The sequence below is a fragment of the Hyperoodon ampullatus genome, assembly GCF_949752795.1.
Source record: "Hyperoodon ampullatus genome assembly, chromosome: 12".
NCBI classification, from domain to species: Eukaryota; Metazoa; Chordata; class Mammalia; order Artiodactyla; family Ziphiidae; genus Hyperoodon; species Hyperoodon ampullatus.
In genome coordinates, this window is record NC_136925.1 from 82,011,616 (window position 1) to 82,025,726 (window position 14,111).

Sequence of the window (14,111 nt, forward strand, 5' to 3'; positions counted from 1 at the left end):
GGCCGGGGGCACAGGCCGGTGGTTCGGAGTCGGTATCTGGGCTCCTTTTTTTGAGCCCGTCAGCAGCCAAAGTGTGGAAGTGGTCCCCAAAACTGTGTTTTGTAAACGTCTGCGTCCTTGTGACGATGTGTCCTGTCTGACCAGGGCTGTGGACCCTGTCAGGTCACGTGGCAGATGCTCTGCGGGCCTTGGACTGGCCCACCTGTTCCCAGGATGTGGCTCTCTGCACGTGTCCACAGATGGACAGAGAGTTAAAGCACCTGTCACGAGCTGACTTCCTTCTGATGAGCTGACTAGTCTGCCCTTTAGAAGGGGAGCATTGTCAGGTACCGGGTGTGCCACCTCCTCCATTGGCTCCCCTTTGCTGGTGAAAGGTCTTGTCACTCACAGGCAGCATGACCGCCCAGCAGATTTCATGTCACACATGAGTGAGGCCCAGGGTTCTGTGTGTAGTCAGCCCTGTCCAGAGCGCAGGGGTGGTCCAGCTCTGGGGCTCCCTGTTGCCCCTTTCACCTGCCCGAGGAGCCAGAGGCAAACGAGAGAGGGTCGGGGAGCGCTGACCGCGGCCATCCCGACCCTGAGAGGCTGTCAGTGGGACGCAGCACTGGGGTAGGAGGTCTGGGTGTGGGCCGGCCCTGCGTTTGTCCGTTGGCCCAGTAATCTCAGCGCAGCCCCGGGGTGGCGGCAAGGTGTGGGTCATCATATTGACGTGGAAAAGCAGGAGGACAAATGCTGGGCCGCTCACTCTGGCCCTTCTTACACCGTGACAACGGGGAGCAGGATTTGGATCCGCGTCCGTCTGACTGTAAAGCGTTCTTCCTGCTGAACTGGTTTACAGCCCGGCTGTCGTGGGTTGAGGGGGCACGCGCTCTTGGGGGTGTAGCCTCCCGGTAGCGGGCACTCGGGGGCCACAGTGGGGCGCGGCTGCAGCCTGGAGTAACTTGGGTCTCCTTCCAGGGAGACGGTGATGAGCAAGCTCACCAGCTGCTGTCGAAGAAGCGCAAACGTGTCCTACAAATACTCAAAGGTAATTCCCTGCTGAGGTCTTTGGGTGACTCAACACGCACGCACGCGCTCGAACTGTTGTCATGATGTTGGTCAGTGACTACAAGGAAACTGTCATTGTGGGAAGTTTGAAATGGACAAAGAGAAAATGTCCCTCTGCTCTTAACCTGAACACACTTTTTGTTCTTTTTCCTTCAAGTTTTTCTCATTGTGGTTGCAGCTAATTTCTTGCAGTGTTTAGTATTTAGCTTACTTCTACTTTTTTGGCTATTCTACAAAAAAAGATGGTAATGAAAGTTTCTGTGCCTCTGGCATTTGGATGACTTCCTTAGGATAAATGCCTAGAAACTTAGGCCAGGGTGTCTGGATGCACTCGTGGCTCTTGAGCGTACTGCCAGCTGCTTTCTGAAAGGCTTCTCTCAACTACACTCATCCGCGCGGCCCCCGCACGGCCCCTCTCCCTGCTGCCCGAGGGCACCTGGAGCACAGGGCCCCGTCCCCCAGCACTGTCGCCTTGTCGCTGGCCGCCTTCCTGCCTCCTGACACCGTCTGCCTTGGTTGGGTCTCAGCAGGAGCCGGCAGTCGCCAGCCGTCCGCTTCTCCCTGAGGGGGAACACGGGACCGTGATGGCTGCGGTGGGCCGGGAAGAGGGCCCCGACTCTGGGTGGGTCATGGAGAGACGGGGGCAGAGGAGGCCGACGAGGTCTCAGGCGGACCCACGGTCTCTGCTGTGTCCCGGCAGGTGAACAAGGAGGAAGAGGCGGACGAGAACGAAACTGAGTGGCTGATGGAAGAGATCCAGCTGCCGTCGCCGAGGCCCGGGAAGGAGGGACAGGAGAATGGCCACATCACTGCCAAGTCCGTGAAAGCCGAAGCCCTCACCTCCCTGCACGGGGACGACCAGGATAGCGAGGACGAGGTGCTGACCATCCCGGAGGTGAAAGTGCACCTGGGCAGAGGGACCGGGGCTGAAGGCGTGCACCCACTGCGGCCCCCGCCGAGGAAGGCACTTCGGGAGCGAGCAGACGACCGGGTGGGGCTGATGAGTGGCGAGCAGGCCAGGAGGGGGAGGCCGCGGGCCGCGCAGAAGCCCGTGAGCTCCTTCCACGACGACAGCGACGAGGACCTCCTGCACATCTAGACCGCGGGGTGCGCTCGGCGACCCCGCCGGCACCTCCAACCAAATAAGACTTGGACTCCGTGATGCTTCTATCATTTTTGCCTTTAACAAAAACTGTTTCAAAAGGGAAGAGTTTTGGTGATGGGGGAGAGGGTGAGGAGGTGGGTGCCGCTCTCTGTGGTCAGCGGGATGGGGCATCGCTCCAGCTGCCGGAGGGCGGCGCCGGGGCCCCGTGTTCAGTCCCAAGTCCTCGCATAGAACGCGGCCGCCGGGCGCTTCCTACCGCGCCCGGGCCAGACGTGTCTCAGAACAGAGGGCTGCATTTGCGGAAAACCCTTGCTGCTTTAGGCCCTGTAGGGTATTTGATCATTATATTTTAGCATTTAATTCTCTCCTCCTATTTATTGACTTTGACAATTACTCAGGTTTGCGAAAAAGGAAAACAACAACAACAACAGTTTTTTCCTGCCGGCAGGGGGTAATCTATCTGTCCATCCATTAGCGGGGAGGCTGTCGGGGTGCTCGGGTGGTTTCATACGAGGCTTTGAACTGCTCCACGACACGTCCTCTAAGTTAGACTCTGCCGTTCTGTCTCTTTTCCCTTTTGCTTCTGTCTCGTAAGGGCGCGTGCGTGCGCACACACACACGTGTGGGTCCCTAGTGCCTGGGCTCTGGAGGGTCTGCCTGCTGTCTGCCTCTGGTCAGTAACGGCTGCAGCTTTTTGCATGACGTCTTCAATCCTAGGTGCACAGAGCACAGTTATCAGTATTTCTTTCGCCAGCTGGTGAAGTCAGACAACCCACCCAAAGATTGATTTGTGCGTGCGTGTGTGTGTGTGCGTGCGTGTGTGCGTGCGTGTGTGTGTGTGTGTGAGTGAGAGAGAGAGAATGGAGTTGAGATGTCAGACTTTTTTCCGGACTTGGGGGTGTAGGTCTCACCTCTTCAGGTTCACATGATACCACCTTTACTGTGCTTTTTTTTGTTTTTTAAGAAGAAAGTGTTTATCAACCATTCGACCTATAAGAAGCCTTAATTTGCACAGTGCGTGACTCACGGAAATTGCATGAAAGCCAGTGGGCCAGATTCTCGCTCCTAGCGTTGCACCTGGATTCCTGCTCGGGGTGGGGTGGGGAGGAGGGCGGCCAAGGCCGGCCTCTCAGTCTGCAGGACGGGAGGGCGAGACCACTGTCCTTCCCGGCTGTTGGCTCCTTTCTTGAAGTGTTTAATGAATGACTTTTCTTGCATTATAGAACTGTATATAGACTCAGTGGTATTCATATCCTGGAAAGCAAACCAACCTACAGGGTTCCTTGGTTTGTACTCCGTTTGGCTGGCTTATTTGATTTCAACATGAGTGTATTTTTAAAAATTGATTTCTTTCCTCATTTTTTTTCAATCAAATTTACTGTAATATGAAGTATTCAACAATTTGAATAAAAGATAAATTATTAACCGGGTGCTCCTGCTTTTTCCCCACGAGAGTGAAAAGCTGCCTGGTTAGTCGCCAAGCCCAGCGCCCTCTCTGTGCCTCCTGGTACATGTCCGGATGGCAGCCGACCCTTCACGAGCAGCACATCAGCTTTCCCTCTGGAGTCTCCCTGCGTGTAGGTGCTCACCCGAGGCCCCTGGGGCTTCTGTCAGCTTCATCCACACCTGATTCTCCCTCCTTCCGAGAAAGGGTATTGTTACCAAAACAACCACTGTGCGTGCAGATCCCATACTACCAGAAAGCATCCTGGTGCGCAGCCCAAGCTAACATGGGGGCAGGAGGGGTTCTCTTGCACAAATTTGGTTTCCATCTGAAATTACTGACTAGTGATGAGAACTTCTTAGATATTAATGTGAAAGCAGACCAAACGGAGTTACTACAATGTCAGACTAGACTTCGGAGTTAGCATCCTCCCCTCCTCAGTTTCTGATTATTTCCAATTGGGGTGACTTTTTTTTTTTTTTTTAAGGATTTTACAGTGTCTCTCCTGAGACGGGACACTCTGGGGTCTTATAAAGGTTTACATTGTGACCCCAGAGTTGCTGGTCCTCGGACACTGTGTCCAGGGGACTATTCTCCAAGCCACTCCCTTCCTGCTAAGACGCAGGAGGCCCTCTCTGTCCGGAGGGGCACTTGCAGGTGCTCACTGGCCCTGTTGGTAAACTTGATGGTGGGGAAGTTCTCTGCACCTCGGGCCACCTGCCCTGGTGCCCAGCTCGTGCGGGCCGCAGAGGGATGGGGAAGTGACCATGTGCGTGAAGCTTTTGCTCAGGCTCTTGAGCCCCTGCAAACAGACTAACAGCCCGTGCCAGATGTGGTCATAGGTGGTTTAGGAAAACGCTCCCTGATAGCAAATAGGAATTAGAATCTTTTAAGATTCTAGTTAGTTTCCTTTTAACCAAACTTTTTAAGCCCCCCCACTTTTTTGAGACTGTCCATTGAATGGCGGAGGAATGGGGATAAGTGGAGGGTCAGGACGGTGTAGGCAAACCCTGGGCCCAGGAAATCCACGGGGGAGTGGAAACGCGACTTCCGCCAAGAACATTCTAAATGCAGCTGAATCCATTTCTCCACCAACCTCTGACATAGGCTGATCACCCGACGATTCCTTTAGGGAGGCCAACTGCCACCCGGGCATTCAGAAGGAATTCTTTGGTCGCTCTGTACCAGTTCAAGAAGTGGGCATGGAGGTCTTAGCTCCCTTCCAGGGGATCAGGTCACAAGGGGACGGTGTGCCTCTGGAGCAGAAGGTACTGGCCAGCTTAGATTGACAAAACCCCCTTCACCAGCTTTGGAGAATCCCCGCGACTCTGATGTCGCGACACGACTTCTTATTTCCCCAAATGAACGTGGCTGACATGGGGCCGGCGTCTCTCAAGGGAAGCTGAGCGTGCTGTGCCTCCTGGAAGGACGGGGACCCGGGATGGCCCACTGCACAAAGCCTGGACGCGGCCCACCCGTCCCCGCCCCACTGCAGCACAGCCCGGGAGGAGGACGCCCAGTGGCGGCAGGGGCGGGAGCTCTGGGGACCGGGATCGCAGGGTGGCAGGCAGGCCCGTCCTCCCACAGCCCTTCTGGAAAGTCAGCCCGCTCGTGGTGAAGTCACGCCACTGTGTGAGGGTCACCTGAACCTCGGGAGCCCTGGTGGCCGGGTTTTCACCTGCAGATCTGGGCTTGCCCCTAACGCCTCTTCCTTCTCTGTTTTCCCGGAGGGGAGCCCAGCCTCTCTTCTTACCTCTGAGGCCTCAGGAGGTCCCAAGGCCTGGGGTGAACTGTCCTGGAACAAAAGAAGCGTATTTGCGTGAAATCTGTGTTTCATTGGCCCTTGGGCAAGTTGAGTGGCAGCACAAGAGTCCTGGAAACTTGGTCCTTGGTCACTGGCCCTGGGGCTTTCGGTGACTCGATTGCTTGAGAATTGGCCGAGAGCCAGCAGCATGACAGTGGACAAGGGACTGACTTCCTGGGCCTTGGTTTCTTGTCTCTAACACGTGGGTAACTCGAGGGTTCTCGCAAGATCATGTAACTATCCAGATCAGTGAGGACCCTGGCCCATCACCCGAGAGGCCAGTGAGGATGGTGGCACCGGCCTTTCCCAGCTGGCGCTTACCCACGGGCCTTGGTCGCTTCTGCCCTCTGCAGTCGGAGCCCAGGAGGACCCGGCCACCCCGATGTGTGCCTGGACCAGGGGCTGGGGGACGGGGGGCGGGAGGGATGCAAGGCAAGGGGAGGACCTCCCTGCTCCCCGGTCCGGGAGGAAAACGGAGCTCCCAGGCCACGGAGAGCCAGAGGGCGCTGTCCCCCCGGAGCAAAGTGGGCAGTGGTGTCGGCCTGGCCGGGGAGGCGGGGGCAGGGAGGGTCCTGCTTCCTCCCCAGGTTGTGTTGGGGGCAGGATCGCACCCTGGCTGCTTCCCAAGCCGAGGACTCGTGTCAGGGGAGCCCATGCATTTGGGGCTGGCTGTGTTAGAAAAACCCAGTAGCTTCCTCCAGGGCAGGGAGAACCCAGCTCTCCATTCTCCCGGGAGTCCCTTCACTCCTCAAACAGGACACTTTACTTTTGGTCACCAAATGTGGGGTGTTTGCCCCACGCCAAGCACTTCTCTGCAATACCAGCTGAGTGTCCCGCAGTGTAGCCCAATTCTGCCGCCATCTACCTGGAGAGAGCGTCAGAGCCCGCAGGTTAAGGGCTCTCGGACCCACGACACTGCCCCCGCCCCTCAGAGGCCAATCACCGTTAGGTCTCCAGGTTACGCACAGTTGTGTCCGGCTTAACTGTAAATCAGGGTCCCATGACCTCTTCCCCCTTTGGATTCAAGTGATTTGCTAGAGCGGCTCAGAGAAGACAGGGAAACATTGATTTGTTCACCAGTTTATGAGAGGATGTGGTGGAGGATCAGAGAACAGCCCGAAGAGGAGATACACGGGCGAGGTCGGGGAGGGTCCCAGGGCAGGAGCTGCTGTCCCCATGGGGCTGGGCTGTGTGGGTGTGTTCGCTCCGAACCCCGGCTACTGGGATTCTAATGGACACTTCACCACGTCGTCAGCACGAACCCCCGTTTCAGCCCTTCTCCCTGCTCAAGAGAATGGGGGCAGGGCTGAAAGCTCCAAGTCTCTAATCACGGCTTGGTCTTTCCTGTGGCCAGGAGCCATCCAGGAGCACACCTGGGGCCACCTCGCTGAACGGAAGACACTCCTATGGCTAGGAAATGTCAAGGCTTTCAGGGGCCCCGTGCCAGGAACAGGGCGGGTCGGGGGAGACCAAGATACAGTTTCTATTATCTCACTCAGCGCCTGGCCTGGGCGTGCCCCCAGCCCTCTTCCCTCCCTCCCCAGCAGTGAGCGCTCAGTCCAGGTGGGGGGTTTTGCAGAGCTGCAGCCCCCTGAGGCGGGCTGTATTACCAGGCCAGCCGGTGGCCAGCTCCCATTGTCCACGGAGGGAAGAGGCGAGAGAGTCCCAGGAGCGAGCCCGTGCACTGGCAGCCCCCGCATCTGTTATCTGGCCCTCCTGTGTGCACAGGGAGGGACCTGGCCTGAATGTCCGGGCTGAGGTGGGGGGAGGGGGCGGTGTTTTCTGCCTGTGGGTGTCTGAGGTCTTCTATCAGCATCTCTGGCCGGGGCCCACGGAGGTCTGTGCCCAGACGGCCCCCATGGCCTGCTTTCCCGGGGATTCAGGGTGCCTCACAGTCCAGCAGCCGGGAGTCTGCCTGGGGACGCAGTGAAGCTGGGTGAAGTCCCACGTGGGTCCCAGAGAACGTGGTCGTCCTACGTTGGGACAAGGAGGTAGGGAGGCGGGTCCGTTTGGAGGGCTTGGCTCTCCCATCACCCCAGCCAGACCCTCACTCCACCCTGCACCAGACGCCAATCACAAGTAGTAGGTCCTGTAGCTGTGCCTGGTGGCCAGCGTACTGTCTTTGGTTTATCTGGATGCTAAAGAGTTTTCAAGTAGGGAATCCCTTTGGAAGAGAGTGCGGGGAGGCTCACGGCGCCCTTGCTCACTGCTTTTGCGCCGTGAACTCCAACTCAGCAGAATTAGGCCCTCAGCCCGGGGGACTCCCTGGCCCAGCAAACAATTTGGCCAGTCATCCTCCCGCCCTTGTCTGAAACCCGTACCACAGGGTGAAAGATTATTTCCAGTTGGTTGGCTTCCAAGGGTGTTACGCTTAGACAGCAAGTTGATTTCAGACCAGCGCATTGCACAGAAACCCACATGAGACACTGACCCTGGGCCCTGCGGCCGAAGAGGTCTGGTCAGAGCTATGAGGGTGGTGGATCAGTCATGCTCACCGTGGACGACGCTCTGGAGCAGGTCGGGGAGTTTGGTTGGTTCCAGAAGCAAGCCTTCCTGACCCTATGCCTGCTCTCTGCCGCCTTTGCCCCCATCTACGTGGGCATCGTCTTCCTGGCCTTCACCCCGGACCACCGCTGCCGGAGCCCCGGGGTGCCCGAGCTGAGCCGGCGATGCGGCTGGAGCCTGGCCGAGGAGCTCAACTACACGGTGCCGGGCCCCGGGCCCGAGGGCCAGGCCTTCCCCCGCCAGTGCCGCCGCTATGAGGTGGACTGGAACCAGAGCGCCCTCGGCTGCGTGGACCCGCTGGCCGGCCTGGCCGCCAACAGCAGCCTCCTGCCTCTGGGCCCCTGTCGGCACGGCTGGGTGTACGACACGCCCGGCTCCTCCATCGTGACCGAGGTACGAGCAGGCCCTGCGCTGGGCCGAGCCTGTGGGTTTCAGGGCCAGGGAGGAAATATATGACAAAGGCTACAAGTTTCAGCTTCACGCCAGGGAAGAGGGAGCGGGGCTGTGTTCCCTGAACTCTAGCGTCAGCAGGCTCCAGGCTGGGCACCCAGGATTCTTCCCTTGTTTAATCCTGCACAGACTCTGGGTGTTAAAGGAAGAAACTGAGGAGAGACCACTGGGAGCCGGGCTGAGCTGGGTTGTTTGGACGCGGGGCTCTGGGGAGACCGGGGCTCCTCCTCTCTCTGCCCCGCTGGCCCCTCGGCAGGCCTGCAGAATTCACCTGGGGTCTAGGTTCCCCACTATGAGAAGTGTGAAGCGCCCCCCGTCCCTCCCCGCCCCCACCCCACCCCACCCCCACTGCATTCAAGAGCCATGGACACGTGACAGCCAAACACTGGCCTCTGAGCTGGGTGGAAGCTGCCCTGGAGTCAGACAGAGTCCCAGCCGTGCCCCGGATTGGCTGAGCGAAACTGAGTCGGTTTCTCAACCTCTCTGAGCCTTCGTGTCCTCATCAGTAAACCAGCGATGATAATGCCCCGCCTTCACAGGGGTCAGCGTGAAGGTGCGGACCAGACAAGCCGAGCTACGCTGGGTGTCCCACTGACGGCACACGGGAGAGGGGATGCTGGCAGAGCCTTTGCCTGCACAGTTTAATGAGTTATCTGAGCGTTTTCTTTGCGAATATTCTAGTAAAAAGGCACCAGGTTTTCTTTCCTTCATGGACCCTTGGGAAAGTGTTGTACCGTGACAAGTGTGGGCACTTGGAAACTGGCCTCAAGGTCACGTGGTGAAGCCGCAGACCTGAACTATGCAGAGTCTGTCTGTTAGCAAAGCTCGGTTTCGGTGAGGGTGCTACTCACCGGAAACAAGGGAACTGAGTAGTCTCAGCATCAACACATCTGGGCTGTTGCCGGAGAAAAGCTCCGTGTCCGCTCCTCTGGCCTCACCAGCTCACTGTCTCGAGGAGGGCGGGGGCCAGAGCAGGGAGTTTCCCCCAAGGGGGGAGCAGGTGCAGGTGCTGCTGCACAAACATCTGATCTCCGAGGCATCCTCCAACGATAGACGTCCAATTGGAAGACATCTCCCAGGGATACTGAACCGTCCACTATTCTCGCTGGGAATCTAGAAACAGACCAGGACGGGGAAGGATTGTTCTCTGTGCCTGCAGTATACTCTGCTGGGAAAGGATCAGATGCAAGAATTCATCCACTCACTCCTCCATCTGTTCATTCAGTAAACGTATTCCGAGCTTTTCCTCTGTTCGGGTACTGGGTGTGATGCCAGGAGGGAGACAGAGAAGAAACCTATGAGGTTTAAGGAGTTTGCAGTCTCCAGGGAGTGAGGGACAGATGGCAGTGGTGAGAATAAGACCGGCCTCCCAGACCATGTGTGGGCGATGCGGAGGGGCCAGTGGGCTCTAAGGAGGGGGATCTTAGCTACTGAGGTGATCACAGGGGTCTTCCAGAAGGAGGTGGCATTTTTTAGAAAATTGAAGTATAGTTAATGTACAGTGTTGTGTTCTATTTTTTTTCAGATTCTTTTTCCTTTAAGGTTATTACAAAATATTGAGTATAGTTCCCTGTGCTAGACAGTAGGTCCTTAGGAGGTGGCATTTGAATGGAGCCTCGGGTGGTATTTTGAGCAGCAAGGAGGGGGAACAGAGTGGGCGGGGAAGCGTGAGCCAAAGCTCAGGGGAGAGGGAGCCGGTGCTACATTCGGACAGCAACGAGCTGTTAAATTGATTGGAACCCAGGGTCCAGTGGAGGAGTCCCAGGGGAGAATGGTTGTGCCAGCTCACCTTCAGGCCAGAGCACTGAGTCCTTACGCAGGTCACCAGATAAAATACAGGACGCCCTTTAAATTTGAATTTCAGGTAAACAAGGAACGCTTTTTTAGGATAATTAAGTCCCAGGCATTGCACAACATTTGATACAAAAGTTGTGCAATACCTGGGAATACAACCGAGGCTGGGAATGCAAATACTGCAGGGGGCATACTTATACTAAAACAGGAGTTGTTTATCTGAAATTCCAATTCAGCGGGGCACCATGTACTTTTTTTTCTCTAAATCTGGCCACCCTGCCTTCGTGCCAAACAAGGGAGCTTGCTGGTCAGGCAGAGGAGGAAGCCCATCCTCGCTGGGCCTTGGGGATGGTCCAGGCGCTGGTGGGCGTGGGGCTGGGGGCTTCATCAGGTGGGGAGAGCTTGAGGAGGCCCAGACATGAGTCCCGGCGGGACTGTCAACCAACATTGTTGTCACAGGAATGAAAAGAAGAACCGATTTAAGAGACACAGGCCCGGCAGGGGCTGGGGGGCCAATTTGCCAGAGGGTTCTGGCTGCGGAGGAAGGGGAACCGAGCTCCTGAAAACTGAGGCTGGAACACAGGGCAGTAGCCGTTTGTGCAGGTGTGGGAGCCTGGCCAGGTGGTGGCCTGAGCGGGGCAGTGGACTTGGAGAGGAGGGGACACAGAAGCGATTGGCCAACTGTGGGATTCCAGTTGCCCTACGATCCAGCGTTGGGGAGGCCTGGGAGGCCGAGGTGAGGGGCTGTAGGGTAGAGCGCATCTGGGGACCCGCGGAGTGTGAGGGCCGGTGGGGCCCGGCTGGAGGCGGTGAAGGGCCATGAGAGTGCGGGCCTTGAGGTCAGCAGAGGGAGAACAACTTCCCCCGGAGGAGCGGGCTTTCCTCTAACTCTCCCTTCCCATCGCCTCAACAGCCCTTTTGCACCCTCTCCTCATCCAAAGCTGAAGCTTAATTTGGGGGGAATTCACCTTTGTTGTTCATTTCTGCAGAAATAATCTTTAACTCGGCCTTGCCTTGGACATTGGAACTGGCTTAGGGGAGGACGATGAGGCGGCCTGTTTGAATACCCGGCTCCGCTCCCGCCCCGTCCTGGGGGCGGAGGTCAGGGTCCATCTGGGGCAGGAATGTGCCGTTTCCAATCTCGCCTGATCCCAGGGATCACCTGGATTCCGATCCGTATCTGCTGAGACAGGATCCATGGGAACCTGTATTCTAACGAGGACGCTGGGTGATTCTGTGCTCGGGCGAGCTTGGTGAATAGCATGCTGCTCTATAGGTTGTATTCCCACCACACGGCCTGGTCCCAGTGAAATTCCAGCAGGGACGGTGACCCGACCTAGGACACCCCATGCTGCACTCCCCCTGTGCAGCCCCAGGCTTTCCCCAGGGGCCAGGCTTGTCTTCCTGGTGGCACAAAAGTGTCTGGGGGCAGTGGCAGGGTTTGGGATCACAGGGCCAGGCAGGCTTACGAGCCTTGCGGGTGCCTCCAGACGGAGACCCTCAGCGCAGCTGGGGGCAGAGTCCTCAGGGAAGGCGGGGTTAGCAGGGAAGGCCGGGTGCCCCTTCCTTGAGCTCCGTGAGCACCTCTGGCTTCTGCACGTCCCCAGGGAAGGATGGCACCCAGGGCATTTCAGGAAGGGTGGCAGGGACACCTTACAAAGATGCTGACTGCAAAGAGTAGAACAAACCCAGGGCAAAAAACCGGTGCCCTGCGGCTTTGGTGAAATCTAGAATGCACAGAAAGTCGTCTTGGGCGAAGTGGGCGGAGGCTGCAAGGAGGCAGCTGCAGGTGCAGACCTGGGACAGCTAGATAACACCCAGGAGTGGCCTCCCCCGCGCTCTGCTGACAGGGACCAGGCAGCAGGAAAGCCAAAGATCTGCAGGAGAAGCTTCCTGGCGAGGGCGTGTTTTCAGCTGAATTTTAAAGGGAATAAACACCTGGACCGGCAGAGAATGGGAGTGACTGGTATCTCATCCTGTCTCTCAGATCTGAGCTACTCTTGCGAGCAGACAGCGGGCTCTGGGCATGAGATAGATGGTAGCGCGAGCTCAGTATTAGTTTCTGAAAGTCCAGTGGTAGCAAGGAGTTTTACCTATATTTTATTTTTTTGTTTTGTTTTTTTTTTTTTTGCGGTACGCGGGCCTCTCACTGTTGTGGCCTCTCCCGTTGCGGAGCACAGGCTCCGGACGCGCAGGCTCAGCGGCCATGGCTCACGGGCCAGCCACTCCGCGGCATGTGGGATCTTCCCGGACCGGGGCACGCACCCACGTCCCCTGCATCGGCAGGCGGACTCTCAACCACTGCACCACCAGGGAAGCCCCCTTTATTTTATTTTTAACAGTGCTCATGATGGATCCCCGGGACCAGGAAAAGGGCATGGCTCATGTAGGCAACTTTAGATTTTTAGAGGTGGTGGGTAACAAAGCCTCCACTGAAAAGTTAAATGGTTTATTATCTACCAAACCATTTGCACATGATTTGCCCCTGCAGTGCCTGCACTAGCTCTGTGACGGTGACAGGACGGGCACCACACACCTATCAGACTGGGAGACTGGGAGAATAAGGCCCGAAGTTGCTAAGTGACCTCCCTGCATCCCACCCCACAGTGTCGCCTGGTGGGGCGGAACCATGAACCCAAAGTGTCCCTGGACACCACCCAGCTGGTGCTGTGCCGGGAATGGGGAGGCGAGAGCCCCGGCTGCCGCCCCCCAGCCCCTCTCGCGTCCCTGGGGCGCCATCCTGCTCTCTGCACCTCTGAGCTCTAAGCGGTGATGCTCCCGCACTCGGGCCTCCCAGCTTGCGCAGGCGTGTGGGCATCACCAGGCGTGTGCCAGGCATGGAGGGAACCCCACGCACACCAGTGTCCTTCCCCAGGGGACCCGCTCCTGCCTTTGCCTAGGCCTTTCCTCCTCAATCCCTCCCTCCGAGTCTCCTGCCACCCCTGGGTGCCCCCCTACCCCCTGCACACCGGGCAGCACACAGGCTGCTCCCTAGAAGCTCCCAGCGCCGGGCCTCTGTGTCTTTGCTCAGCGATTCTCGTGTTGACACTCACAGCTCCATCAGTCATGACCAATTTCCATAATTACTGGTAGAATTTACATAACTAAACATATAATTAATATGTACTTAATTAAGGGCCTTGACCAATTCTGGAAAACATTTATTTTACCACATTTCTGTCTTTGGATAATTACTTTGCTGTATTTCCTTTAGAAACCTTCCCTTTGGGCCATGCAGTCGTTTGATAACTGTCAGTGACACTTGACAACAACCTCTTTAGTGTATATTGAGGGTAAAGCCAAGATAAAGGTATTAGGCGTATAATGACATTGACTGAGATTCACCAGAAGCCTTGAATTTGTCTTATGAAAACGTGGTAAAGAGAAAAACATGTGAAGCACCTGGGGGATCCCACATTTTGTGTTGTACGTTTACGTTGTCCGGAGAGAGGATGGAAGGTGGAGTTTGACTCACAAACGGTCTTGTGTTTTCGGCCCCTCCGACCGCGGTGTGACCCGCAGTTTAACCTGGTGTGCGATGACTCTTGGAAGGTGGACCTCTTTCAGTCCTGTGTGAATGTGGGCTTCTTCCTGGGCTCTCTGGGCGTCGGCTACATTGCAGACAGGTACGTAAAGGCCGATCCCACTAAACAGCATCAACACCATGGAGAGAACGGACTTTAGGGGCCAATGGCGGGAGAATGTGGCCAGTGGGAATCTTTGCAGAAGTTGAGGGAGACAAGACATGGCAGCGAGTGCTTTGGACTTCGTGGGGCAGCAGAACGGAGGCAGGATGGATTTCAGAGGTTGAAACTGCATGCAGAGTGTATAGCTGGGGTGCGGGACTGAAAGGAAGGGGGACAAAGCCACTGTTTATGCTTCTAGCGGATGGGTGGAGGCGGGCAGGGCCATTTTTTGAGACGGGACAGAATGGGTTAGGAACAGCCTTGGTTGCTGCTCTT

The 14,111-nt window shown here is 56.8% G+C and overlaps 2 protein-coding genes across 2 annotated transcripts in view; both read left to right on the forward strand.

Moving 5' to 3' along the window:
- The window catches only part of IGF2R (insulin like growth factor 2 receptor), a gene marked incomplete at its 5' end in the record, with an annotated part of 108,254 nt that extends 106,058 nt beyond the window's left edge, over nucleotides 1–2,196 (forward strand). Inside the window, 2 exons of the mRNA XM_079716398.1 lie at nucleotides 958–1,027; nucleotides 1,748–2,196. Of these exons, the coding sequence (XP_079572524.1) occupies nucleotides 958–1,027; nucleotides 1,748–2,146 (469 nt within the window). The 3' untranslated portion in view covers nucleotides 2,147–2,196. The remainder of the gene's footprint in view (nucleotides 1–957; nucleotides 1,028–1,747) is intronic.
- Nucleotides 2,197–7,887: 5,691 nt separating this feature from the next.
- LOC307061574 (solute carrier family 22 member 1) overlaps nucleotides 7,888–14,111 on the forward strand; it is a gene marked incomplete at both ends in the record, with an annotated part of 33,724 nt that continues 27,500 nt past the window's right edge. Inside the window, 2 exons of the mRNA XM_079716750.1 lie at nucleotides 7,888–8,298; nucleotides 13,672–13,775. Of these exons, the coding sequence (XP_079572876.1) occupies nucleotides 7,888–8,298; nucleotides 13,672–13,775 (515 nt within the window). The remainder of the gene's footprint in view (nucleotides 8,299–13,671; nucleotides 13,776–14,111) is intronic.